This window comes from Macaca mulatta, chromosome 16 (assembly GCF_049350105.2).
Source record: "Macaca mulatta isolate MMU2019108-1 chromosome 16, T2T-MMU8v2.0, whole genome shotgun sequence".
In the NCBI taxonomy this organism is placed as follows: domain Eukaryota; kingdom Metazoa; phylum Chordata; class Mammalia; order Primates; family Cercopithecidae; genus Macaca; species Macaca mulatta.
In genome coordinates this window covers 90,820,096-90,848,019 of record NC_133421.1, presented here as the reverse complement: position 1 = coordinate 90,848,019, position 27,924 = coordinate 90,820,096, and the positions used below count along the sequence as shown (strand labels likewise).

The 27,924-nt window shown below is 58.3% G+C and overlaps 1 protein-coding gene, 1 long non-coding RNA gene, 1 other non-coding gene and 1 pseudogene across 19 annotated transcripts in view; all 4 read left to right on the top strand.

The window, feature by feature from the left end:
• Window positions 1–27,924, top strand: part of AATK (apoptosis associated tyrosine kinase) — a 47,488-nt gene that overhangs the window by 6,642 nt on the left and 12,922 nt on the right. For 5 of the 17 annotated variants that reach the window (XM_077973179.1, XM_077973178.1, XM_015120523.3 and 2 more), the window contains exons 2-3: window positions 24,056–24,189; window positions 27,307–27,451. In XM_077973179.1, coding sequence (XP_077829305.1) covers window positions 24,056–24,189; window positions 27,307–27,451 — 279 coding nt within the window. Of the gene's footprint in view, window positions 1–24,055; window positions 24,190–25,679; window positions 25,893–26,518; window positions 26,637–27,278; window positions 27,452–27,924 lie in introns of those variants that run through there. The other 12 variants (XM_028836904.2, XM_028836903.2, XM_077973185.1 and 9 more) reach the window with 6 other exon arrangements.
• On the top strand, window positions 8,640–13,067 carry LOC144336079 (uncharacterized). The gene is made up of 3 exons (XR_013407502.1): window positions 8,640–9,881; window positions 9,995–11,820; window positions 12,215–13,067. It is a non-coding gene; the product is annotated as an uncharacterized LOC144336079 (long non-coding RNA).
• On the top strand, window positions 14,710–15,819 carry LOC144335213 (uncharacterized; annotated as a pseudogene).
• MIR1250 (microRNA mir-1250) lies at window positions 25,243–25,352 on the top strand. Its single transcript, NR_128298.1, has one exon. It is a non-coding gene; the product is annotated as a microRNA mir-1250 (primary transcript).

Sequence of the window (27,924 nt, the reverse complement as noted above, 5' to 3'; positions counted from 1 at the left end):
GTTTCGGCTCCACTGTGTGGCCCACATGGAATTTCCTCAAACCCCCTGGGAAAAAGGCGTGTGGCTTCCTAGTGACCACGGCACACACAGGCGCGCTCTGGCCTCGGGGGTGTGGGTCCGGGGCTTCTCCCCAGTGGATTTAACCATGTGGCAGCACACCCAGCCCCCGAGAGTCCCTGAGAGCTCCCGCCACTGCCCCCAGGACAGCCACTCGGCCCATCACTCGCCACTGCCCCAAGGACAGCCACCTGGCCCGTCACTCGCCGGCACCCTCCCCCGCCGCATGTTGGGGATCTCGCTCGCTCACTGTGGATGATGCTCAGTTGTGGGCTGTCCCGTGGCTGTCCCATGGGCTGTCTCGTGGGCTGCTATCGTGGACGCTGGAGTGAGGGCCCCTTTACTGAGAGATAATTCACATACCAAGGACCCACCCGTGTCAAGTGAGCAGCTCGGGGCTTTCCTGCATTCCCAAGACTGCAGCCATGGCACGGCTAGCCCCGTGCCCGAGGGCATCACTCCGCATCCCCTGCCCCCAGCCCTGGCAGCCACCGATCTGTGTTGGTCTCTGGGTGCCTGGCCTGGGCGTCCGTCTCATAAGCAGGGTCCTGTGGCCTTGGCCTCTTTGGGCCCTGCGGTTTTCACTGTGTGTATAGCGGCCCCAGGGATCGGGGTGCTGATGTGTGACTGTGGGGCACTGTCCAGGGAGCTTTCAGGAGGTGATGCCATTTTGCCCCCATCCCCATGGACGAGCGTCTCCACAGCTTCCCCTCCCACCAGCGCCGGCTGCTGTTTTCATAACGCCAGGGCTCGTGAGCCTGTGGGGCTACCCATGGTGGTCTTGTCTGCCTTTCTGTGGCGAAAGATGCCAGGAGCCTTTCCAGGGCCTGCCCAGCCCTTCTGAGCCCCTCAGGCGAGTGCCTGTTGGAAATATTTCCTCCTTGGTGATTGGTACCTGGCATCGGGCAGCCCTGGCCAGCTGGCCTGTGGGAACCAGGCTCGGGGCAGCGGGCAGGTCCTGGACACGCGGCCTCAGGTCTGTGTGCCGTGAGCAGGCGGCTGCTGCTTCACTTGCCGTGACCCTGTGCAGGGCTGAGCACCAGCAGCTCCCACCCTGAAATGGGCTGAGGCGGGAGCACTTGCGCCAGGGGCTGGCACACGCCCCGCTTTCCTTCCCAGGGAGCTGGGTGCAGACACGGACCAGCATACCGCCAGGCTCGGGCACCTTCTCTCCCTGGGAAGCTGCCTGGAATCTCTGTGGCCCAGAGGCTGGCGTCCCTGAAAGCAGCTCCTGGCCCCAGGGATGAATGACGGGGAGGACGGATCCTGCGCGGACCCTGGCTCCGGAGGCTGGGCCCCCACCCTGCTCTCTGCCTTGGGGTCTGGTGAGATGCTCAGCTGCTGCTGGAGCCCGAACTGGTGCGTCAGACTCTGTTTTATTTTTCCTTCTGTGACAGGCGGCCCTGCGAGTCCTGTCTAAAAATAACTGCAGCCGGCGTGCATCCGCGACGCTCGGCCGCCCTGGCCGTGGACCTGCCCGTTTCCTCCTTGGCAAGCCTGAGCCCGGCAGGCCCTGCTGCTGCCCAGCCAGCGCTGAGGGAGAGACTCAGTCTGTGCAGGTCCCTAGGGGGCCAGCTGGATGCCGGGCTGCGTCAGGGCTGGGAGCCCGAGATGCACAGGAGGGTAGGCCCCCAGGAAGAGTGGGACTGAGGGCCAAGGTGTTGGGAAACAGTGTGTGTCAAGCAGGGACAGGCCAGGAGTGAAGAGATGGGGGCTGTGGGACCTTAGCTGGAGCTGCCTGCCCCTTGGGAGCTTCTCTGCTGTCAGGCATCAGCCTGCTGGGGAACCAGGGGCATTCCAGGTGCCCGTCCCAACAGCCTTGGTGTGGGCCCTGGGGCATCTCATGCTGATGGAGGCTGGGCCTGGGCTGTGTCATGCGTCAACAGAGGGGACATCCCTTGTGAGTGTCCAGCTGGCAGAACTCGCTTCCCTCCCTGGGCTGGGCTGGGCACCCATGTTTGATTGCAGGGTTGGCTGTCGAGGGGCAGGAGAGTCAGGCTTAAAGATGCTGGCGTAGTAACCCCCGGGGACCATGCGGGGGTCCCTGCAGCAGAGAGTGGGGCTAGTCCCAGCCCTGAGGGAGGGCTGGATGCCCACCTTGGGGCTGCCAGCATGTGGGACAGGCATGTGCGTGGAGGGCACGTGTGCGTCTATGAGTACACGAAGCCCCGGGTGGGAGGCGAGCGTGTGCGTGGGCGGGCTCAGTGAATGCGGTGTTGGGTGGACCCGGCCCAGGCCCACGGACCTTGCCATGTCCTGGGCTTGTCCCGGAAGCTTACATTTTATGTGGCCTCTCCTGAAAGTAACCGTGGCCGGCCTGCTTATCCGTGGTCCTTACCTGTGGACACTCGGGCTCCCCTCTCTTGGTGGGGGCAGAGTCTTGTGACTTACAGCCCCTGCTCTGTCTTCACCTGCCACTCAGGATCCCACGTGGCAGACGGTGCCCACATCTATCTGGTCTCGGGAGTGACTGTGGGGACAGTTCAGGGCCAGGCACCATGCTGCGTCCAGGGCCTGTGGGGACGCCGTCACTGTCCTAGAGGCTCCTCCCGCCCCTCCCCTGTGTCAGGAGGCCTGTGGGGTCTTGCTGCACCCCTGCCCAGGGCCCTGCTTCTGACTCAGCAGGGGGTCTTCAGTTTCCTGCCTGCCTGGCGCTCAGGGCCGAGGAGGGGTCCGCTGGACTGGGGCTCTCTGTAGCAGGAGCTGATTGAATCCCGAAAGACACAGTCCCAAGTGCCATCATTCTGAGTGTGGAAATCCCAAAAGATCAAAATTCCAAAAACCGAATTCAGGAAAAAATGATTTAAAAGATTCTTGGGCCGGGCGCGGTGGCTCAAGCCTGTAATCCCAGCACTTTGGGAGGCCGAGACGGGCGGATCACGAGGTCAGGAGATCAAGACCATCCTGGCTAACACGGTGAAACCCCGTCTCTACTAAAAAATACAAAAAACTAGCCGGGCGAGGTGGCGGGCGCCTGTAGTCCCAGCTACACGGGAGGCTGAGGCAGGAGAATGGCGTGAACCCGGGAGGCGGAGCTTGCAGTGAGCCGAGATCCCGCCACTGCACTCCAGCCCGGGCGACAGAGCGAGACTCCGTCTCACAAAAAAAAAAAAAAAAAAAAAAAAAAAGATTCTTTAAAAGACATTTAGGCCGGGCGTGGTGGCTCACACCTGTAATCCCAGCACTTTGGGAGGCCAAGGCGGGTGGATCACCAGGTCAGGAGTTTTAGACCAGTCTGGCCAACATAGTGAAACCCTGTCTCTACTAAAAACACAAAAAATTAGCTGGGCATGGTGGCGGGTGCCTGTAATCCCAGCTACTCGGGAGGCTGAGGCAGGAGAATGGTGTGAACCCGGGAGGCAGAGCTTGCAGTGAGCTGAGAACGCACCGCCGCACTCCAGCCTGGGTGACAGAGCGAGACTGTGTCTCAAAAAAAAAAGACATTTATTTGCATTTGAAAAGGGGATTTATTTGAAAAGCATAAAAACTTCAGAGGTCACTTCACACAATACAATAGGCCATAGTAACATACATTGTTGCAGAAACCCTCAGGCTACTAAGGTTGCATACAGTTACCGGCTGATGAACAGATGAACTGTGCTCGTAAAGAAATGGGGGGCTCACACCTGTAATCCCAGCACTTTGGGAGGCTGAGGCAAGAGGATCGCTTGAGCCCAGGAGTTCAAGGCCACCTTGGGTAACACAATGAAACCCCATCTCTACAAACAATAAAAAATTAGCCGGGCATGGTGGTGCGTACCTGTAGTCCCAGCTACTGGGAAGGCTGAAGTGAGAGGATTGCTTGAGCCCAGGAGTTCGAGGCTACAGTGAGCTCTGATGGCACCACTGTACTCCAGCCTGGGTGACAGAGAGAGACCTTATTTAAAAAAAAAAAAAGAAAATAATTGGTTGGGTGGCTCACATATGCAATCTCAGCGCTTTGGGAGGCCGAGGCAGGTGGATCACAAGGTCAGGAGTCCAAGACCAGCCTGGCCAAGATGGTGAAACCCCGTCTCTACTAACAATACAAAAATTAGCTAGGTGTGGTGGCAGGCGCCTGTAATCCCAGCTGCTCAGGAGGCTGAGGCACAGAATTGCTTGAACGCGGGAGGCGGAGGTTGCAGTGAGCCAAGATTGCACCACTGCACTCCAGCCTGGGCAACAGAGCAAGACTCCGACTCAAAAAAGTAAATAAAGTAGTAGGAAAGGCTGGGTGCGGTGGTTCATGCCTGTAATCTCAGCACTTTGGGAGGCCAACATGGGTGGATCACCTGAGCTCAGGAGTTCGAGACCACCCTGGCCAAGATGCTGAAACCCCGTCTCTGCTAAAATACAAAAATTAGCCAGGTGTGATGGTGGGCGCCTGTAGTCCCAGCTACTTGGGAGGCTGAGGCAGGAGAATCGCTTGAACCCGGGAGGCAGAGGTTGCAGTGAGCCAAGATTGCGCCATTGCTCTCCAGCCTGGATGACAGAGCAAGACTCCATCTCAAAAAGAAAAGAAAATGATAAAAAATAGTGGGAAAAAACTAAAAAGAGAAAGAAAAAGAAAATTGGATTTATGAAAAAGTGTGTGGCAGGGCCAGGTGATGGGCAGCTGCACAGAAACGTTTCCTAAGAGCTGGTTGCCTCTCATGACCATGTGGCGAGCCTGTGCATTTCGACGAGGAACTGCTTTTTTTCCCATAGGCTGTGGCTCTCCTTGGAGAACACGTTCACGTTGATCATCTGCGTGGCACTGCTCTGTCTTTTTTTTTTTTTTTTTTTTTTTTGAGATGGGGTTTCACTGTTGTTGCCCAGGCTGGAGTGCAGTGATACGATCTCAGCTGGGCTCACTGTGGCCTCCGCCTCCTGGGTTCAAGCGATTCTCCTGTCTCAGCCTCCCTAGTAGCTGGGATTACAGGTGCCTGTCACTATGCTGGGTTAATTTTTGTATTTTTAGTGGAGACGGGGTTTCACTATGTTGGCCGGGATGGTCTCGAACTCCTGATCTCAGGTGGTCCGCCTGCCTTGGCTTCCCAAAGTGCTGGGATTACAGGCGTGAGCCGTCACTGCTCCTTTTGAAATTCTGTGATTCGGCCCGTACCGCATGAGTATTCCTATTAGATTTTCCCATCTTCCGTGCCGCACTTCTGTGTTGTTGGGGGTACGGGAGGTCCACTGCGCGTGGGCCTCATACACAGACCGCAGATTTGGCGGAAATAGTGCTGGTGATGGAGCAGCAACAGCATCACAAAGCGTCCTCTCATCCTGCCGTACGCACGAGTATCTTCGAGCCAGTTAGTAACTTCCCCGGCTTCTTAGGGCAAATGCAGCTGTTAATTCCCTGAACGCTCCAGGGTGTCATCAGCTGGGAGGAACGCCCACGCAGGCAAATGACGCATCTTTAAACGGAAGTTCCTGTCTCGTCTGAATTTTCCGCCCAGTGCGTTGGGCGGAACAGAAAAGACAAACTTTATTGGTGACATCTTCAAAGTCACTGTTAGAAGCCTTGATCACACCTAATTCCAAATCTGTCATTATGGTTTGGGGATTCTATTGAAATCCATTTTCTTCCACACAGTCCACCAAATCTTCAAATACATGCTGATAAGGTACTGTACTTTCCCAGTTGTTAATACAGAAACAAGCCAGGAAAGCCCTGGAATTTCCTAATCAACAGGGGCATGAATTGTATATAGCTGATAAAAATCAGTGGGGACGGAGGCTGGGCATAGTGGCTCATGCCTGTAATCCCAGCACTTTGGGAGGCTGAGGTGGGCGGATCACCTCAGATAGGGAGTTCAAGACCAGCCTGACCAACATGGTGAAACCCCGTCTCCACAAAAATACAAAAATTAGCCAAGTGTGGTGGTGGATGTTTGTAATCCTCACTACTCGGGAAGACAGTGGGAGAATCGCTTGAACCTGGGAGGCGGAGGTTGCAGTGAGCTGAAATCGCACCACTGTACTCCATCCTGGGTGACAGAGTGAGACTCGGTCTCAGAAAAAAAAAATTAGCAGAGCTGGTTTTAAAGGTGCCATCCATTAGGCAAAGTGAAGCATGCACTGGTTTTTGTTAGATTTAGTACTAAATATTAGAATCCATCTTCTCCAGTGGTCAGATTCCCAAGGATAGCTCAGCTCACCGCCGAACGTGCTTTGTAACAGGAAGGAGCGTTGGTGTCAGCAAGCATCTGCTTCTGAGGTTGCTGACCTGGTTGAAGTCTTCTCTGACAAAGGACTTTTGTTGTGGTTTGCTGTTTTCTTGAGACAGGGTTTTGCTCTGTGGCCCAGGCTAGAGTGCAGTGGTGCAATGGTGGCTCACTGCAGCCTTGACCCCCTGGGCTCAAGCGATCCTCCTGCCTCAGCCTCCCAACAAGCTGGGACCACAGGTTGGAGTCACACTGCTGGCTGATTCTTGAATTTTTGTAGGGACGGGGTCTCATTATGTTGTCCAGGTGGGTCACAAACTCCTGGGCTCAAGTGATCCTTCTGTCTCCACCTCCCAAAGCTCTGGGATTACAGGTGTGAGCCCCCACTCCCAGCCAAAGGGTTTGTTTTTGTTTTTGTTTTTTGTTTTTGAGACTGAGTCATGCTTTGTTGCTCAGGCTGGAGTGCGGTGGCGCAATCTTGGCTCACTGCAATCTCCACCTCCCAGGTTCAAACGATTCTCCTGCCTCAGTCTCCCAAGTAGCTGGGATTACAGGCAAGTGCCACCAGGCCTGGCTAATTTTTTTTTTGTATTTTTAGTAGAAATAAGGTTTCACTATGTTGGCCAGTCTGGTCTTGAACTCCTGACCTCAGGTGATCCACCCACCTCAGCCTCCCAAAGTGCTGGGATTACAGGTGTGAGCCACCATGCCCGGCCCCAAGGCTGTTTTTTTGAAGGCAAACATAGCACTGCCTGTGAGGGGTTGGAAGTCTCATGCGACTGAATAATTTGGCGGGGAGATTTGTATTTTTTGCTTGTGTTTTCACTTCTTCTATGATCGAGTTGATACCCAAATTAAAGGCCATGCTTGTCAACCTGACCACCGTGTGCATCTCCTTTGAGCACACTTACTTTCCAAATAAAGACAATCTCAGGGTCCTCGCTCTGCCTAATGTGACACAACCCTCTGGTGATTGTGATTTTGGGGATTTTAGATTTCAGGGGTTTCAGCGTATTCTGGAGGATGGCGTTGAGACGGTGTCTTTCGGGATTATGATCAAAGTCCCTCCTTAATCACTCCCAGGCAGGTCCGGCTTTTGGGGTCAAGGTGTCCTTTGGACACAGCCTTTGTCCTGGGAGGCTCGGGGGAGATGGGCCCAAATAACCAGCCAGATGGGGGAGGCCGGGCCTCTGAAGAACTGGGTCGCGTGGGGGCCTGGCCTCAGGTGGCTGCTGCCCCACAGATGCGTCTGAGCCACAAGTGTGTGCACACGCCCCTGGCCACGGCACCCCCCAGCCCCAGGGAGCCTTGCTTCATAGAAAAGTTAATGCTTGATCCCAGGCACCGGGTCTGTCCTTTCGTTTCTGGGGGATGTATCTTTCTACCTCACCTTGGGGATGTGGGGGCGGACGGGGGAGTGGGGAGGCAGGTGGCCTGGGCCTGGGTTCTGTGCAGGTGGGGCTTGGCCGACACCTGGTTTCCGTGTCTCCACCTGGAAAAGTGACTGTGTCTCTGCTTGGGAATTCTGTTCCTCTCAGACTCTTCTGTGTCTGGGCCCTTGTGCAAACCTTTGCAGAGAAACCCTGTTCCGCAGCCAAAAAGTTCTATCTGCCCTGCAGTAGGGGGCACAGAGGGCCCCCTCCTCTCTCCTCCTGCCCCAGGGACCCCAAGAATCTTGCTACTTCAGCCTGCCACTGAGAGAGGTGGGGTATTTGTGACCGACAAGGGGACCACTCTGGGCTTCCCAGGGACACTGGCCTGACCCCTGGGCGTGCTGACTCCCCCAGTACCGCCTGCCCTTGACTCAGCGGCACGCCTGCCAGGGTTGCGCCAGTTCCTTCCTGCACGGGATCCCGTTTGCATCACCAGATGTGGGAAGGGGACCCTGGTGCCAGGAGGTCCTCAGATGCCTCGCTGAGGCCCACCGGCCGGCCACCCAGGCAGAGAGGCCCCTGTCTGTCTGCCTTTGGGGCCAGAGCCCGCCTCCAGCCTGCTGACCACCCCTTGTGCCCCGCCTTTCCATGTGGCAGTGCCAGGGGGCGTCTCAGGTCCCCAGAGACATTGGATGAGGAATGAGCTCTTCACAGTGTGAGCAGTGGAGGGTGTCTGGCTGTGACAGGGGCGTCCCCCAGGACAGCCTGTTGTGGGAATAGTCCCTGTTCTGGGAGGATCTGGGCGGCTTCCCAGGGGGCATCCCTGGTGGCAGAGCACAAAGGAGGTCTGGGGGGATGGGCAGTGAGCTGCCGGGGGTGCTGAGGAGTAGGATGGGGGGAGCATTGGGATCAGGGGGAGCCCTAGGATGGGGTGGGGAGCACTAGGTTGAGGGAGCCCTAGGAATGGGGGGGAGCGCTAGGATGGGGAGGGGCGCCTGTCCCCACCCAGCACTGACACACGGATGTCAAACTGTTCACTTAAAAAAAATGTACTGGGGCCGGGCGCGGTGGCTCGCGCTTGTAATCCCAGCACTTTGGGAGGCTGAGGCGGGTGGATCACGAGGTCAGGAAATCGAGACCATCCTGGCTAACACAGTGAAAGCCCGTCTCTACTAAAAATACAAAAAACTAGCCAGGCGTGCTGGTGGTGCCTGTCGTCCCAGCTACTCGGGAGGCTGAGGCAGGAGAATGGTGTGAACCCGGGAGGCGGAGCTTGCAGTGAGCCGAGATTGCGCCACTGCACTCCAGTCTGGGCCACAGAGCGAGACTCCATCTCCAGAAAAAAAAAAAAAAATGTATTGAGGGTATAATTCCCACAACACAAAATAACCATCTTACAGCAAACAGCTCAGGGGCTTGTAGAACATTCACCATGGTGTGGAAACCACCACCGCTTCTAGTTCCGGAACATTCTCATCAGCCCAGAAGCACGCCCTGCACCCATCCGTGGTCCCTCCCCATCCCCCTCCCCTCAGCTACCCGCACACTTTCTGTGTCTGGATTTGCCTGTCTGGGTACCAAGTATCCATGGAACCGTGTGCTGTCCCATCGGGATGCCCCAGGCTGGTCCACCGCGGTCCCATGGCAGCGTGAGGGCTCACTTGTTATTTCCCATTAAAAAAGTCACGGTCCTCACGGGTCAGCTGCTCACCTTCCTCGGGGCTTGAGCTGCCGGACCAGAGGGACATGCCCCTCCAGGAAGACTGGGGAAACTGAAGCACCAGGCATTTTGAGGCTGGGTGGTGGGGGCCCTTCCAGTGGGGGTTCCTGAATACCCTGTGCCTCAGGCCCTGCCTCCGAGGGGACCCTGGACAAGCAGAGAGCACGGACAGGCGTCAATGGGGGGCAGAGCTCATGGGAGCACAGGCTCCAGGCACCCAGGGCTGTTGTGAGCCCACGGCCATGGGAGCCAAGCCCAGGGTGGGCGGGGGGCTCCATGGACAGGGCTTTTAGAAGTGACTGTGATCTAGGTCAGGAATGGCCATGGTGGGTGACTCTGCAGACCCCCGGGGAGGCGTGAGCAGGGTCCCCCTGGGCTGGTGCCTTGGGTGGAGGTTGGAGGCCTGCAAGGGGCTGGAGGATGTGGAGAGAAGACAAGGGATCGGAGGGGCTGGGTTTCCTCAGGGAGCTGGGATGGGTGGGTGGGGGAAGGAGTTATGTTTCCCATAGGGCCAGGGAGGGCCGGGGCGGGACCGCATGGGGAGCTGGTTTCAGTGGTGTGTGGTTGCGAAACTCCCGGGCAGCCTGGTGAAGACGTAGGGTGTGGGCGGTGGCCACCCGGCCTGGTGAAGACTTAGGGTGTGGGGGGTGGCCACCCGGCCTGGTGAAGACGTAGGGTGTGGGCGGTGGCCACCCGGCCTGGTGAAGACGTAGGGTGTGGGGGGTGGCCACCTGGCCTGGTGAAGACATAGGGTGTGGGCGGTGGCCACCCGGCCTGGTGACGGGGCTGGAGGCTGCGGCGGTGGGCGATGTGTTGGGGTCAGGGAAGGGAACCTGCACCAGCTCAGGAGAGGAGGGTCCAGCCCAGGATGGGTGGGTTGCGGACAACGGAGGGGGTGCCCAGAAGCTGGAGGAGGCTGGCGGGGCTGCCCTGGCCCCGGAATGCAGCTCTCAGGATGGCCGTCCCTTTTGCTCACCAGTCATGGGACATATTCAACCCAGAGCTCTGCCAGGGTGCACCCAGGACAGAGCCTGGATCGCTGCCCCATCGCTGGCCTGGCCAAGGCACCTCCACCCCTAGTCTCCGTGTCTCCCTCACCTGGGGACACCTTGCCAACTGCCCACCTGGGGGCTATTCCCAAGCATCCTGGTGTCGTCCTCACTGGCAGGGTCATCTGCTCCTTGGATACTCAGGTGGGCTCTGCTGGCTCAGAGCAGGACTGTGGACACAGGCAAGGGTGTCCGTGTGTGTGCGAGTGTGTGCATGTGCGAACGTGTCCACGAGTGAGCATGAGTGAGAGCATGTGTGTGTGCATCTGTGACAGCACATGCGTGTGTGTGCATGTGTGAGAGCACATGTATGAGAGTGTGCATATGTGGACATGTCCATGAGTGAGCATGTGTGAGAGAGTGAGTGTGTGCATTTGTGGGCATGAGTGTGTGCATGTGTGTGAGAGCACATGTCTGTGTGTGTGTGCAAGTGTGTGCCAGTGTGTCTCTGCTCCTTCCCTCCCTTGCCCCAGGTGCACCACAGGCACCTCAGGACATTGGTGTCCCCTCCCACACTGTATTCAGTGCCTTCCATTGGGGGATCCCCAGGGCTCATCCCCAGGTACCTCATCCCAGAGCCATGTGTGGCTTCAAGTCCAGCCAGTCATCCTGGAGGCTGGTACTGGTCCAGAGGACAGTCCCTGTGTGCTGGCCTGGGCTGTGGTCTCGGGCAGGGAGGGTCCCTGTGGACTGGGGTGGGCTCCTCCCAGGACCACACCAGGTGCTTTACAAGGGACCGGGGGCTTTGGGACTGCAGGTCAAGATGGAGGAGCTAGTGGGAGGCTGAGCGTGGTGGGGGCAGCGCAAAGTGGACGGAGACCCCAGGGCAGGTGGCCATTCTGCGTCCAGCGCGGCTCTGTAAAGGCAGTAGTGATGGGATCGGGTTTGAGTGATAATCAACTACAATTATACATCGTCTGATTCTAAATGCAGTGCATGCTTGCTGTAGAAAATGTGAACGTGCAGAAGGCAACCAACTGGATTTCTACCTCCCAAGACAAACACTTCATTCTTTGGTGTATTTTTTCTCAGCTTTCTTCTGTGTTTTTTTGACACAGTTGTGATCAGGATTTGTAAACAGTTCTATGTCCTGCTTTTTGTTTCTACCCTTACTGAGGGTAGAGGGAAGAGAACCAAATGGCGCATGGTGACCGTGTGTAATTTCCTTAGTTCTAACATCTGTATATGAGACGTCAAAGGCCATCAAATATGTATATGCACATCTATCTATACCCCACGCCCTACAGCCACAATAACACGTTTCCCTCACGCCCTGGTCTTGGGCGCCCTGCACGTCCTGCTTCTTTTCCTTAGCATAACATCGTTGCTATCATCCCATATGTTTAAAACACCTTCTTTTCTTTGAGACAGGGTCTTGCTCCATCACCCAGGCTCGAGTATGGTGGCACAATCTCAGCTCACTGCAACCTCCACGCCCAGGCTTAAGCAATCCTGCCACCTCAGCCTCCCGAGTAGCTGGGACCACAGGCGTGTGATACTATGCCTGGCTAATGGTTTTTTTTTTTTTTGTATTTTTAAATGGGATTTTGCCATGTTGGCCAGGCTGGTCTCAAACTCCTGAGCTCAAGCAATCCACCAGTCTTGGCTTCCTGGGATTACAGGTGTGAGCCACCTCGCCACCTCACCTGGCCTAAAACATAGTCTTAAACTCACTTTTTATGGCTTATTTTGCAGATATACCATTGTTTTTATTTCATCATTTTTTCACTGTTGAACATTTAGGCTCTTTTTTACTTTTTGTTTTTGAGATGGAGTCTCGCTCTGTCCCCCAGGCTGGAGTGCAGTGGTGCGATTACTGCAACCTCTGCCTCCTGGGTTCATGGCATTCTCCTGCCTCAGCCTCCCGAGTAGCTGGGACTACAGGTGCCCACTACCACACCTGGCTAATTTTTTTTGTATTTTTAGTAGAGATGGGTTTTCACCATGTTAGCCAGGATGGCCTCAATCTCCTGACCTTGTGATCTGCCTGCCTCAGCCTCCCAGAATGCTGGGATTACAGGCGTGAGCCACCACGCCCGGCCTCTTTTTTACTCTTATAAATACTACTGCAATGAACATCTTTGTGCAAATAGCTTTTTCCATCTGTGGCGTTCACTTTCTCATTCTTTATTTGTATTCTGGATGCATGTGCCCTCGAGGTTATTTTCTTTTTTTCTTTTTTTTTTTTGAGACAGAGTCTTGCTCTGTCACCCAGGCTGGAGTGCAGTGGCGTGATCTCGGCTCACTGCAAGCTCCACCTTCCGGGTTTCACGCCATTCTCTTGTCTCAGCCTCCCGAGTAGCTGGGACTACAGGTGCTGCCACCGCGCCCGGCTAATTTTTTGTATTTTTAGTAGAGACGGGGTTTCACCGTGTTAGCCAGGATGGTCTTGATCTCCTGACCTCGTGATCCGCCCACTTCGGCCTCCCAAAGTGCTGGGATTACAGGCGTGAGCCACCATGCCCGGCCAAGGTTATTTTCTTAGTGTAAATTCCCAGATGTGGAATTACTTGGCTGGAAAGAAGGCAGGTCTCCAGGCTGTTCTGCTTTAACACCCACCAAACTGCCGGGGCCGCCGGTTCTGATTTACTGGCTTCTAAAAACTCCCACTGTCTGGAAGCTGGACATGTTATAATTCTGCATTTCTTTATGATCAAGGCTGGACATCTTCTCGTGGATTTTGGGCAGTTTGGTTTTTTGTTGTTGGTTGGTTGTTTTGAGACGGCGTCTTGCTCTCGCCCAGGCTGGAGTGCAGTGGTGCGATCTTGGTGGCTCACTATAACCTCCACCTCTTGGGATCAAGCAGTTCCCCTGCCTCAGCCTCCCGAGTAGCTGGGATTACAGGCCCGTGCCACCACGCCCGGCTAATTTTTGTATTTTTAGTAGAGATGGGGTTTCATCATATTGATTAGGCTGGTCTCAAACTCCTGACCTTGGGTGATCCGCCCGCCTCAGCCTCCCAAAGTGCTGGGATTACAGGCGTGAGCTACTGTGCCCAGTCTTGTTTATGTTCGGGTTCTTAAAGTATTAGTTAATTTTCACTAATTGTGTGTTCTGTGTAGTCATGACATCAGCTCTTTGACACATTTTTTGTAAATTGTTTTTTCTGGTTCACTGTGTGCCTTTAATTTGAGGGCTTTTATCGAACACACTTTTTCTTTTTTTTTTTTTTTGAGATGGAGTTTTGCTCTTGTTGCCCAGGTTGGAGTGCAGTGGCACGATTTCAGCTCACTGCAGCCTCTGCCTCACGGGTTCAAGCAATTCTCCTGTCTCAGCCTCCCGAGTAGCTAGGATTACAGAAACATGCCACCACGCCCAGCTAATTTTTGTATTTTTAGTAGAGACGGGGTTTCATCATATTGATTAGGCTGGTCTCGAACTCCTGACCTCAGGTGATCCTCCCGCCTCGGCCTCCCAAAGTGCTGGGATTCCAGGCGTGAGCCACCACTCCCGGCTGGAACAGACGTTTTTATGGAGTCAAAGCCTTCAATCTTTTCTTTTGTGATCCCTTCCATTGCTTTTAGCTTAAAAATCCTTCTCCAGGCCGGGCGCGGTGGCTCAAGCCTGTAATCCCAGCACTTTGGGAGGCCGAGACGGGCGGATCACGAGGTCAGGAGTTCGAGACCATCCTGGCTAACACGGTGAAACCCCGTCTCTACTAAAAAAAATACAAAAAACTAGCCGGGCGAGGTGGTGGGCGCCTGTAGTCCCGGCTACTCGGGAGGCTGAGGCAGGAGAATGGCGTAAAAACCCGGGAGGCGGAGCTTGCAGTGAGCTGAGATCCGGCCACTGCACTCCACCCTGGGCGACATAGCGAGACTCCGTCTCAAAAAAAAAAAAAAAAAAAAAAAAAAAAAAAATCCTTCTCCATTCAGAAATCTAATAGTTACCTATTTTCTTTTAAGATGTTGTGATCTAACTTAGAATCATTTAATCTGAAGTTATGCAGTCAGGCTTTTATTTATTTATTTATTTTTTTGGTGGGGGGAGTCTCGATCTGTCAATAGCCCAGGCAGGAGTGCAGTGGCACAATCTTGGCTCACTGCATCTTCCACCTCGGGAGTTCAAGCGATTCTTCTGCCTCAGTCTCCCGAGTAGCTGGGATTTCAGGCATGCGCCACCCGGATATTGCATTTTTAGTAGAGGCAGAGTTTCACCATGTTGGCCAGGCTGGTGTCGAACTCCTGACCTCAAGTGATCCACCCACCTCGGCCTTCCAAAGTGCTGGGATTACATCCGTGAGCCACCACGCCCGGCCTGCAGTCAGGCTTGTCATGGAGCGTGGAATCCTCTGCACAGCCAGGCCCAGATTTTGGCGGGTCTGTGCCCCAGCACTGTGAGGTCCTCATTGTTGCAGCTTCTGACCTGTTAATCCCTAGAAGGGCAAATTTCCTGTCTGTGCTTTCTTTTTCCACCCTGTTAGCTTCTTTCACTGGGGAGCTTCGTCTACGGCAGTGTCTCTAATGGGCACCAGCACGTTGGACTTTGGGATTCACAGGAGTGAGCTGGGCTCTGACTCTGCCACACTCTCGAGTGTGGATTTGATTAAGACAGAAGCTTTGGCCGGGCGCGGTGGCTCAAGCCTGTAATCCCAGCACTTTGGGAGGCCGAGACGGGGGGATCACGAGGTCAGGAGATCGAGACCATCCTGGCCTACACGGTGAAACCCCGTCTCTACTAAAAAATACAAAAAATTAGCCGGGCGAGGTAGCGGGCGCCTGTAGTCCCAGCTACTTGGGAGGCTGAGGCAGGAGAATGGCGTAAACCCGGGAGGCGGAGCTTGCAGTGAGCTGAGATCCGGCCACTGCACTCCAGCCTGGGCGACAGAGCGAGACTCTGTCTCAAAAAAAAAGAAAAGACAGAAGCTTTAATAACAATGAAGGCGAACTCCTCCTACGCTGGAAATGTGAATGGCTGGGGGGGGGGGGGGCGGGCACTGAGAGTGGGTGGGTGGCTCTTAAGGGAGCCCTGTGGGCTCCTGCAGGCCCCCTGCCCAGCCCTCTTGCCACTCTGTTGTTCCAGCTGCAGCAGCCCTCCCTGGGGGTACCTCCAGGGGCCACTGTGTCCTCTCGGCCACCCAGAGGCCTGCTCTTCCCTGACAATGTGGCCACCCTGTCCCAGAGTTGCGGCCACATTGCTCCAGGTGTGAACACCTGGCCAGCACAGAGCAATGGGGAGGGCAGTGTGGGGGCTGGGACAAGGGGCCTTGACCTTTACCCCCAGGCTCCCATCTGCAGCTTTGCTGATCCTGACCCATTTGTGGGTGTGATTTGGGGACATTTTGGGGGCATTTTTGGGGGGTGTGGGCCAGGCTGGGTCTGTGCAAGAGATCCTGGCTGTTGGTGCCACGGAAGCTGAAGGAGACTGCCTCGGGGAGGGAGGGGAGGGGAGCGAGCCTCGAGTTCCTTGAGGGGTGCATGGAGCCACTTAGCAGGAAGCTTCCTGAGGGGCCGAGTGGGGACAGGGGTGGGGACAGAGAGCCACACCTTGTGTGCTGGCCACCCTGGCCACCCATCCCTGCAGGAAGGCAGCTTGGGCGGAGGAAGCATGCAGGGGCAACCCTGGGCCTTGTGCTCACCTTGGGTGCACCTGCCGTTGTGGGGTGAATGGCCGGGAACCTTGGAACCTCAGACTGAGCTGGCATGTGGGGATCACGCCCACACCCATGGGGCATGCCAGGCACGCCCAGTGGGTGAGCAGAGCCTGGAGCCCCGGACAGGTAGGGCCCAAGGTTCTGGAAGAGGCGGTGTGGGTGGAGAGAGTGGAGGCCTCGCCTTACCCTGTGGGGATCACACCCCGTGGCCACTCACCATGGGGCCCCTGGACTCCACACAATCCTGGCCTTATCAGGGGTGGGGATTGCTAACTGTGGGGCGACATGCTGAGGAGACAGACTGTGAAGCCAGAGGGGCCAAGGAGGCTGGAGGACCGGGTGTGGCCATGGGAGGCGGGGCTGCGTGGACACAGGAGGTGGGGGCTGCATGGAGTCGAGGGGAAGTGCATTTGGACCCAACACAGAAAACTTCCTAGCTCTCGGCTTTGACCAGGGCCACCCTGTGCTGCAGTGAACACCCGGTCCTGGGGACAGCCCTGTAGATGCTGGACCAGGTCAGGTGATGTGTCCTGGGACTCCAGGGTCTGCACAGGCTGCCTGGGACCTGGGGCTGCTGGAGGCAGCTCCGGCCTGGGACGTGTGCAGGTTGCGGGGGTGGGGGCTCGCCGAGCCAGGTGTGCCCAAGGGCTTGGGCTGTGGGGCCATCCTCAGGCTCAGCCAGGCCACTCTCGGAACTCTCTCATGGCCTTCGAGGGAGGACCGTGTGCCGGCAATGCTGTCGGCTGCGGCACCCCAAGCTGGGATCCCTCAGCTCTGCCCTGAGCAAGCGCCATCCTGGACCATGCCTGTGTTTTGAGCTGAGGCTACGCTGTGCCTGGAGCTGGTCTCCCTGTTCCTCCATGCGTGGTCCAGCGTCCCGGGAGCCTCCTGTCCTCTCCACCGCCCGTGTAAAATGGCTGAGAGTGCCACCTGGTGGGCGTGAGGGTCGCGCTGACTGTGCGTCCATGCCTCGGTGGAAAGGGTGGTTACAAGTGAAGTGGACTTTGGGGGATGGGGACAGGGGGGCTGGCTGGCCGGGGCGGGGTGGGGCCGGGTCCTCACTGCTCAGGGGGACTCACAGGTGAGGGGCCACTCCCAGGAGGGTGGGAACAACTCAAAACCAGCAGCCTGTTGTGGGGGTGTCTCTACCACAAACACCTCTTCCCTGCTCTTGGCCCCCTGCCAGCTCCCTCCGGCTGGCTCTGCCTCTTCCCACCCCAACCTCTCAGCAGAGGCAGCACTCCGGAGCCAGAGAATGGCCAAATTAGACATTAACTTTGAAACTGGAGGCCAAGGCGGGAAGATGGATTGAACCTAGGAGTTTGAGACCAGCCTAGACAACATAGTGAGACCTGTCTCTACAAAAAAAATGTAAACATTAGCTGAGAATGGTGGTGCAAGCCTTTGGTCTGAGCTACCTTGGGAGGCTAAGGCGGGAGGATTATTTGAGCCCAGGAGTTTGAGGCTGCTGTGAGCCGTGATTGCACCACTGTGCTCCAGCCTGGGTGACAGAGCAAGATTCTATCTCAAAAAGAAAAGAAAAGATAGAGCGGGCCCAGTGGCTCATGCCTGTAATCCCAGCACTTTGGGAGGCCAAGGCAGGTGGATCACCTGAAGTCAGGAGTTCGAGACCAGCCTGGCTAACATAGTGAAACCCCAGCTCTACTAAAAATACAAAAGTTCTCCGGGGGTGGTGGTGGCGGCAGGTGCCTGTAATCCCAGCTACTTGGGGGGCTGAGGTGGGAGAATCACTTGAAATGGGGAGGCGGAGGTTGCAGTGAGCTGAGATCATGCCACTGCACTCTAGCCTGGGTAACAGAGTGAGACTCTGTCAAAAAAGAAAGAGAGAGAGAGAGGGAGGGAAAGGGAAGGAGGGGGAGAGAGAGAGAGAGAAAGAAAGAGAAAGGAAGGAAGGAAAGAGGAGAGGAGAGGAGGAAAAACTGGCACCAGAGGCCTCTAGGGTTAGCCTGGGCAGAGTCCTTGAAGCCGACCTGGACCTGCCCCCTGCACGTCCAGCCACGTGTGCACAGCAGATGTGCCCTCGCCACCCCCACCTTGGGACCAGCTGGTGCCAGGCCTGAGCCACTGCATCTGAGTATGGCTTTGAGGATTGATGGTGGCCCTCTAGGGACCAGCCCAGCCACCAAGCTTTCTGTGGCACCCCCACCCTCGCTGGGCCCGTCCTGTGTCCCAGGAGGCACAGGGGTTGGGGGCAGATACCACAAAGGCTTTGCTTCCGAGCCCCTCGGAAGGGCCGCTGTGTGAGTTTCCTCTGGCCGCTGTGGCCACTGACTACAGATTTCATGGAGTCAATTATTGTAGGTTCTGGAGATCAGAAATTGAAAGTCACTCGCTTTCTTTTGTTTTGGGGGGGACAGAGTCTCACTCTGTCGCCCAGGCTGGAGTGCAGTGGTGCAATCTCAGTTCACCGTAGCGTCTGCCTCCCAGGTAGCTGGGATTACAGGCACACGCCACCATGGCCAGCTAGTTTTTTGTATTTTTAGTAGAGACGGGGTTTCACCATGTTGGCCAGGCTGGTCTTGAACTCCTAACCTCAGGTGATCCACCCACCTTGGCCTTCCAAAATGCTGGGATTACAGGCGTGAGCCACCACACCCGGCCAAAAGTCACTTTCATTGGGTACAGTCAACACAGTGGAGGCTGGGCTCTGGGGAGAGTCCACCCCTGGCCTTTTCAGCCCCTTGCATCCACGGCTCACAGCCCCCACGGCCCCCATGGCCCCCATGGCCTCTGCTTCTGCAGTCACTTCTCTTGTCTCCAGTTCCTGCCTCCCTCGTCCAAAGACCCTCGGGGTGACGCTGGCTCGCCTGGCAATCCGGGCCAATGGCCTCACCTCAGGTCCTTTCCTTAATCCCGCCTGCAAAGTTCCTTTTGCCGTGTAGGGCACTCAGTCTCACATTTTGAGGATTGGGAGGTGGACAGCTCTAGGGGCGTTACTCTGCATACACCAGGTGCCCTCTTGCCGAATCTGGGGAAATTTGAGAATCAAACTAAACAATTATAGTAACACGTTACAGCTCATTGGAATGAAAAGGAGCTCCTAAGTGTGATGTAAATAAATGGGAATGATAGTGTCTTGAGCACTGATATGAAAAAAGCAAGTGGGGGTGAAGGCCCTGTCCTCCCTCACGGCAGAGTGCTGACCAGGAGACGCAGCAGGAACAGTAGAAATAGTCACCAGCCAAGCCAGGTGGCACATGCCTGTCACATCTGTAATCCCAGCTACCCGAGAGGCAGGGCAGGGAGGACTGCTTGAGGCCAGGAGTTCCCGGCTGCAGTGAGCTGTGATCGCACCACTGTATTCCCATCCGGACAACACAGTGAGACCCCATCTCTAAAACAAATAGAGTCACCCTCTGGGGGTCCCAAGAGTGGCTGATTCAGTGCCAGTGGACAAGGCTGGTGGACAGAGGACTCAAGGGCTGTGACGATCCTGGTGCATTTTACCCCGCATGGGTGAGGCCCTGGTTCCTTGTGTGGACAGTGGCCTTAGGAAGCCACAGCGTGGACACGTGTGTGCATGCTGGTGTCACAGTGTATCCACCGCAGGCTCACACAGGCACCCTCCAGCCCAGCTGCAGAGGAGGCAGAACTGCTCCCATTCTCACCATGGCCAGGGGCAGTGCAGCGGAGGGTTGGGGCATCAGCAGGGGTCACCAGGGTTGGGGGCGGTCTGCTTTGAAGGGACCTTTCAGTGCGGCTGCTTTCTTGGGCTCTCGTAAGGCCTGCGGGAGGACCAGGGACTGCAGTATGGCCAGGCTGGGCTTGGAAGAGCCTGAGGGCCGCGCGGTATGTGTGGCAGCAGAGGGCCGGGCTTGGAAGAGCCTGGGGGACACTGTGCAGCGTGGGTGGTAGCAGAGGGTTAAACAGTGGGATGCTGGTTTAAATGGGCTTTCAAGAAGTTTCAGAAACAAAGTCATGTGCAACTTGTGTTTTCCTGGGCACAAGCTTCTGGGCTGTGAGGTCCCAGATACCCCTTCTCGCATCTGGGAAGAGTGAGGCATTAATGAGCGGGACAGGCAAGCAGACCCCACAGAGGCCTCCCCACCTGCTCGTGGGGCTAACCCCAAGGAAATAAGTGGAGCCTTCGCGTGGCTTGTGGAGGGGCAGGCGTGGCGTCTGGAGCAGGGTATGGAGCTGGCAGAGCCGGGCCACCCTTTGGGTGTGCTTGTGACATCCCTGAGCCTCGGTTTTCATACTTGTAAACTGAGGATGATGATACTGAGCAGGCCGGTAGTGGGGACTGAGCCAGGGGATGTGTGTGCGCATGTGTGCATTCATGTGTGCGCCTGTGGAGTTGTGTGTGCGCGTGTGGGTGCAGGTGGCTATGTGCGCGTCTGGGTATGTGTGTGTGCATGTGTGTGGGTGTGTGTGCATGTGTGCACGCACGTGTGGGTATCTGTGTCTACGAGTGTATGGGTATGTGTGTGTGGGTGTGTACGCACGTGTGTGTGCGCATGTGTGGGTGTGTGCATGTGTGTGCACGTGTGGGTGTGTGTGCATACGCCTGTTTGGGTATGTCTGGATGTGTGTGTGCACACGCATGCGCGTGCATGTGGGTGTGTCTGTGTGCATGTGTGGGTATGTTTGCACACGTGTGGGGGTTGTGTGCGCATGTGGATGTGTGCATGCTGGTGTCGGTGTGTGTGTGCGTGTGGGTGTGTGCATGTATGACTGGGGGTGTACATGCGTGTGTGTGTGCGTGTGTGGGTGTGTGCAAGTGTGTTGGTGTGTGCGTGTGTGTGTGCGTGTGCCTGTGTTGGTGTGTGCGTGTGTGTGTGCTTGCATGTGTGGGTGTGTTCGCACGTGTGTGGGGGTGTGGGCTCGCATATGTGGGTGTGCATGTGGGTGTGTGCGTGTGGGTATCCTCGTGTGTGGTTATGTATGTGCACGTGTGGATGTGTGTGGTATGTACACATGCATATGCACGTGTGCACGTCTGTGCGTGACATTTATGTCTTGGCCCATGTACAGTGTGTGCACACGGTCACAGGTATGGTTGCATGCATGCTACGTGTGCATGTATGTTTCATGTGTTTGCATGAGGTGTGTGCACATGAATGTTTCATGTGTTTTCATGCATGCACATATGTGGGCACCTATGTGTGCTGGATTGTTACAACTGTCATGGTGCCCAGGGTACTAGGCCTGGCCCTTGGCATCTGGGGTCAGAGCGTGGTCTGTCTTGCAAGCTGACAGCCAGTGGGGCCCCGGCAGCAGGTGTCTCTGACGAGGGCAGAGAGAAGGTTCTGGGAATGCAGAGGTGGCGGTGGGTGCATTAGGCTGTGGGTGCCAGGGTGGCCGAGAGCAGGTGGGCCTGAGGGAGCCATCAACCTGCGGCTGAGAGGCTGTGGGAACCCCCTCCTCAGCCCAGGGTCCTCCCGTGGCCATGAGGACAGGGCCTGTACTCGCTGGTGTCCTGGACAAACCACCTCACTTCCATGGGCCCCAGTGTCCTCATCTGCAAAGTGAGATGGCAGTAATTCCTCTTTTTTTTTTTTAAGGCAGAGTCCTACTCTGTTGCCCAGGCTGGAGTGCAATGGCACAATCTCAGCTCACTGCAACCTCCACCTCCTGGGTTTGAGCAATTCTCCTGCCTCAGCCTCCTGTATAGCTTGGATTACAGGCTTGTGCTACCACGCCCAGCTAATTTTTGTACTTTTAGTAGAGATGGAGTTTCACTACGTTGGCCAGTCTGGTCTCGAACTCTTGACCTCAAGTGATCCACCCAAAGTGCTGAGATTACAGGCGTGAGTCATCGCGCCCCGCAAGGGGGGTAGTGATTCTGATGAGGGAGGGTCTCTGGGTGGAGCTTCGGACAGCCGCTGTCAGATGGGATCCACTGTGGTTTCTGCGGCTCTGGGCGCTGGCGGGGGTTCTAGAAACCGCCCACTTCTGTGGATTGAAAAGCCTGCGTGCCACCTCTCCTTGCAACCCTCTGGCTCTGGCTGGCTTGTGTGGCCACCCCCCACACCTACACATCCACCTTCAGGGGACGTGGCCTTGTGCTCATGGGCAGGCCTGCCCAGTGCCCCTGCCCACCTCTGCCCTCCACTGAGTCAGCACGTGGTGCTGAATGACCCCCCATGGCCGCCCAGCACTGGGACCGGGGCCTTCTAGAGGGGAGAGGGGACTCGGCAGGGCCGTGCCCCAGGGCCAGCTGCCTCAGTGCGGGGGAGGACGGGGGGCGGATAGGGTCTTGGGGCGGGGGAGCCCAGGGTGGCTGAGGTGGGGCCCGAAGGGGAGGTTGAGGGGGAGGCTGAGGTCGGGCCTCCTGGGGCTGCCGTTTGCCCAGCAGGTGGCCTGTCCAGCCCCAGGGCTCTGCCGGCTCTGAGGACAGAAGTCCAGATCCTGGCCCCAAAAGGCCACAGAGAGGTTCCTTCACTCACCCAGTGTGTCCCATGAGGGAAAGGCCCGCCAGGAGACGGGCCAGGAGGGCGTGGGCGAGGGTGGCAGAGGGGTGTGGACTGATGCCAGGCGGGCACCAGATGGAGCCTGGGAGATGGGCACCATGGCAACACACAGTCCCGGAAGGCACTGGCTGCTTCGGAGGGCGGGGCCTGCTGAGTGCCTGTGAGCCTCTGCCTGTGTTCCTGCCATGGGTGTGAGAACACAGGGGGGCTTACCCAATGTGCGGGGTGTCCTCACACGCATGACACGCACGCACATCCTGGAAACCTCACCTGGGACGACATCTGTTCACGGCCCCACCCGTTGGCTCTTCTCCACGTGCGGCAGAGTTGGTTTCCTGTCCCAGTAACCTGGGTCTTGCTTTGCGGGCCGCCCGTGCCTCCTTGTCCCCACAGCCCTGTCTGGTCCTCACTCCAAGCCGTCCTGGGTCCTCTCTTCCCCGTGTGTGGGTGTGGGGAACAACCTGGAGACCCGAGCAGGAAGCCCAGGGTGCCTTCACTGTCTTCTAGCTCACGCCACCTCCAGGCAGCCTTCCCAGATGCCCCATTAGCCTGCAGCCCTGGCAGAGCAGGCCAGGCGAGATCAGCTGTGCCACCTTGGGCAGCCCTGCTCCCGCTGACCCTGTTTCATCGCTGGTCCAGTGGGGTAGAGATGACAACAGCTTTGGGGGTGTGCTGGGCCAGGAGGTGGGGTGTTGAGGGGTGTTGGGAGCTGGGGAGCTGAGAAGCTGGAGGTGCCCAGTGGCAAGAGGCACTGGGGGTGGCCGGGAAATCTCCAGGGCCAAGTGGAGGATGGCCAGACAGAAAGCTCTTAGGGAAGGGCACGGATTGGAGCTGGGTGTGGTGGGACGGGGCAGGCCCAGGGGATGGAGCCAGTGAGTCAGTGTGCCCTCCCCTGCCCAGGGGACACCCAGGCTGGCCCCCACCGTGTCATCCTGTGGGCAGTAGGTAGACCGAACTTCTCGAAGCCTGGCTCAGTTCAACTGTCCTGATTTGGAAGCTGGGCTCAGCTCAAAACTCGGGTGTTGGGAGGGACGCTGTACTGTCAGTTTCCTCTGAGATGAGGGGCTCCGTGGACCAGCAGCTGCAGAAGGGGGTTTCCCCGCGGTTCCCAGGACAGAAACAGCACCAGGGGCCTGGCAGTGGGTTTGGCAAGGGGACAGCTTGGAGGCACGCAGGAGCCCTGCTGCCCACCAGAGGCAGCACCACCTTCTCAGGGACAGTGAGGTCCCCGCACCTCAGAGGCTGGAAGAGCCTTGAGCCCTCGCTGTCCGGAGCCTGATGCATGGCCAGCAGATAACAGCCAGCAACATGGTCTCCTGTGTTTGAGGAGTCCATGTCCCCTTCCCAGCCCCAGAGGGGCAAGGTGGGGTGACCGGCATCCAGGAGGGAGATGGGGGTCCCCCTGTAGCCCCTGAGACCCTGACTTCTCAGAGGGGTATCTGTGAACTCTAGAATTGGGAACTGGGCAGGCTCTGGCCACTCTGCCAACCCCATGTCCCCCTGGCAAGGCCAGGGCAGCGTCCAGTGACTGACTGCAGGCTCTGGCCACCTGCTCGCCACACTGTGAGGTGTGGGGTCTGGGGCGAGAGGTCAGGGTGCTGAGGCCCAGCCTGGACTGGGGCTGCAGAGCCTGGAGCAGGGGCAGGGGCCTGGCCGGCCCTCAGCCATGGCCACTCTCACTGCGCTGCTCTCCCGCAGACGGCGCCCCGCTCAGCGAGCTGTCCTGGCCATCCTCCCTCGCCGTGGTGGCTGTGTCTTTCTCCGGGCTCTTCGCCGTCGTCGTCCTCATGCTGGCCTGCCTGTGCTGTAAGAAGGGCGGCATCGGGTTCAAGGTGAGGCCTGGGGGCCGCGGGAGCTGCTACGGGATCCCGCAGGCAAGGCCTGTAGCGTCCACTTGACCCTGAGCTTCTCTCCTTCCCGGGGCCACCAAGGTGGCTGCTAGGTGGCCGTAGTCGCTGCGGGGCCACCTGGGGACCACGTGGACCCTGGCCCAGGGACTCCATAGCTCCTCCTCAGGAACCTGCCCCAGCTTCCCTGACTTTGAAGCCGTCTGTTGGGGCGTGATCTGATGCTCCCACTCCAGCCTGGGGCTGGGCTTGAGCCCTCATGGAGGCTGAGGACAGCCTTTCAGGGGGCGTCGGGGACTCTGGAGCTGGTGTGGGAGGGGGCTTGCCTCCCTAGAGGCCCCTGACTCCTGGTGAAGGAGCTGCCTCTGCAGGGGGCCCTCACATCCCTCCGAATTCAACCTGCAAAGGGAAGTCCGGGCCGCCCAGACAAGCTCCCCGCACAGATACCTTCTCACCAGTTGTCACCTTGCCCGGGGTATCTTCTGCCCTCTGGAGGGGAGGTGTGTGATGCTGGAGCCTGCCTGCTGGTTAGGGAGCATCACCAAGGGCAAGGCCTGGCCTCACTAGGCTGCCCTTCTGGAGGCCAAGGCTCCCAGCCAAGGACAGGTGCCGAGCACTGTTCCTCCCGCTGTCAACCCCCAGCCCACTTCCAGCTGTAACTCCGAGCAGCAGGGAGGGCCAGGCAGAGAGAGCCCCGGGCAGCACTGCCCACCCCTCCCGGAGTCTCCATGGGCCCCATTCCTGCTGATGAGAAAACGACACCTTGGCCTGGACCTCTGGTGGTTCACACCCGCAAGGGGGTCGGCCCCGTCCCTGGGCCAGAGGTCGGATTCTTACGCCAGGAGAAGTCGGAAGGGGAGGGGGGAGGCTTCGTTCTGCGGCGCACACAGCACCCCGTCCATATCTCAGGGGCGCTTTTCTACAAAGTGACCCGTGCCCCCGCCGGCGTCACCCCCATTTTGGAGACAGTCCCAGAGTCTTCCCTGCCCCAGTATGTCATGACGCAGAGTGGGCCAAGGATCTGGCCCTGCCCACTTGTCTCGCTGGCCTGGAAGGTGACGGTGCTGAATGTGGCCTTTTTGCCTTTTCCAAAGGCCACATTTTCCAGCCCATTCACCCTTCCAGAGCCCTCTGAGGTGGCCTAGGCCCCGTCAACCAATGAGCAGCTGCGGGCCTGGGCAGCAAAGCTGTGGCCCCAGGCTGTGGGGTCTGCGCTCCTGCCCAGAGCCCCTACCCTGCCCTGGGGACGTGCCCCTGGACCTGCTGGCACCAGGGGCCGGGCCAGGCCGCGCTGGCGCCTTCCTGGGCATCCTGAGGCCAGAGCCTCAAGGTCTTGGCGGGGGCAGGAGTGGAGGTGGGGCCTGGGTGGGACATGTGGGGCTATTGTATCAGTGGCCCCTCCTCGGGGCACTGTAAGAACAAGGCCCCAAACAAGGGCTGGCCACGGCTCCTCCTCCTGCGCCCTCCTCACCTCCTTGGGAACATGGTGCCCGGAACATTCCAGCGCCAGCGTGCCTCTGGGAAGTCCTGCCTCCACACTGGGCTCCCTCCTGGGATTTGGGGGCTGTGCCGGACTCCCCGGTGGGGAGCTGTGCTGGGGGAAGGGGCTGGGCAGGCCCCCAATGCTGACCCTGTGCTACCTGATTGCACGCTGCATCGGCAGGACCCGGCCGGCCCCCGGGCAGCAGGTAATGCCTGGAGCCCGGGCCCGACCCCAGGGAGAGATGGCATCTGTGACCTGGGCCCCTCTACAAAGCCCAGATGGGCGGGGCCAGGGCTGGGATTGGAGGGCCAAGAGGGGGCTTCTGGGGTGGTCTCCTGGGTCCTGGGGAGGGGGAGTTGCCCACACGGCACCTGCATCCCCCATCCCCCATCCCTGTGTGCTCCAAAAGTGCAGGCTGGGCCAGGCTTGCGGGAACACCAACAGAGCCACCCACCCCTCTTTTTGCAGCCCAGGGAAGGGAGGTGTCCCCAGGGTCACACGTAGTGTGTGAGGAGCCCAGGCCTCCCCTCCCACTGCACTTGCCTGTCCTCGGACTTACCAGCCCAGGTGCTGGCCAGGATCCAGCGGGAAGTCCCTTGACCCATACGAGCCTCAGTTTCCCCACCGGGGCACTGGGAGTTGTGAGGAGGCAGAGAGGCTGTACCGAGTGCTCAGGGATTGCAGCTGTCACTGTGTGCCCAGGGCCTTTGCTTTCAGCTGGCCCAGGACTTTGGAGACTTTGGCTCTCAGAGCAGGAATGTGCCCTGGACTTGGGGGTGGGGTCTCCCCTGTACAGGTGTGGCCTCTGCATTTCAAAATAGCAGCCTGGCAGGGAGTGGCCCAGCCCTAGGCCGCACGGGGCCAGGCTCTTAAGGAGTCCTGGGAGCTCCGGAGGTGGTGCAGCCACCAGGCAAAGGTCCAGGGCTGTCGGGGTGGATGGCGGTGGCAGGTGGGCTCTGGGCTCCCAGGCACCCAGGAATGCTCCTTGTCCCCACAGTGGGGGGGTTGCTTAGTTGCTTCTCCCACAGGACTGTGGGACAGGGGGCGATGGAATTCCTGTCCCTGAAGCTGCCCCATGGGAGGGTGGAACCCCAGGCAGGGCCCGGGGTGAGGGGCTGCTGGGGATGCGGGTGGTTGAGAGGTGTTGGGAGCTGATTCTGGATGGGCAGGGCCAGCTGGCCTCAGTGCCCTCACCTCGGTCCCTTGGTTCCCTGCCTCTAGGCCCTCAGGACCCAAGGTGGGGCTCAGCCTGGGCTGCCCACCAGGGAGCAATGGGGGAACTGAGGCCAGGCCAAGGCGCTGGTGCCTACAGCTCATCACACCCTTTCTGGAGTCTGAGATGGGTCCTCTTGGCTCTGGGATCTGCCTCTGGCCCCTTATGGGACAATGGAGCCCCTGGTGGGGGGCGTGGGGGGTCAGCAAGAGGAGACAGATAGAAGGGCAGTTAGCAGGGCTGCTGGGCCGTTAGCCTGCAGGGGTGGGGGCTCCAATTCTGGGCCAAGTACCCCCTCCTGTCCTGCCCTGGGAGCTCGGCCCTGGAAGAAAGGGGTCTGGAAAGGCCCAGCCACACCCTTCCTGGACCTGCGAGAAGCCCTGCTCACGCCCGGCCCGGCCCGCAGGAGTTTGAGAATGCGGAGGGGGATGAGTATGCGGCTGACCTGGCACAGGGCTCCCCGGCCACGGCGGCACAGAACGGGCCCGACGTGTACGTCCTGCCACTCACGGAGGTCTCCCTGCCCATGGCCAAGCAGCCTGGGCGCTCAGGTGAGGGCTGGGTGGGGAGACGGGGTGGCCTCCCTCCGGGGCCCAGGTCCTGGGTGTTGGGTGTGACCTGGGGGCGCCAGGGAGACCGGAAGACTCAGCTCTGGAGTGGGAGCAGCACGGGGCTGGGAGTGGCCGGTGGGGTATACGCAGTGTGCGGCCCTGGACTCCCTGTGGCTGCGTCCCAGGCTGAGCTGTGGGGCCAAAGGTCCATGTACCTCTTTCTCCTGGGCCTGGGGGCCAGCCAGGGGTTGGCAGGGTCTGGTACAGCCCTGGGCCTCCAGCCTCCCCTGCCCAAGGGCTGCTATGCACAGGGGCAGTGGTGGGCACTGGGGCAGGGGTGGGCACTGGGGCAGGGGTGCGGGCTGTTTGGTCCTGGACATGGCCATGTGCTGGGGGCAGGGACTCTTCTGCAGTCCAGGGATGCTTGACCCCAGATTCCTGCCCCCTTGAGCACCAGCCCTTCAGGGACACGG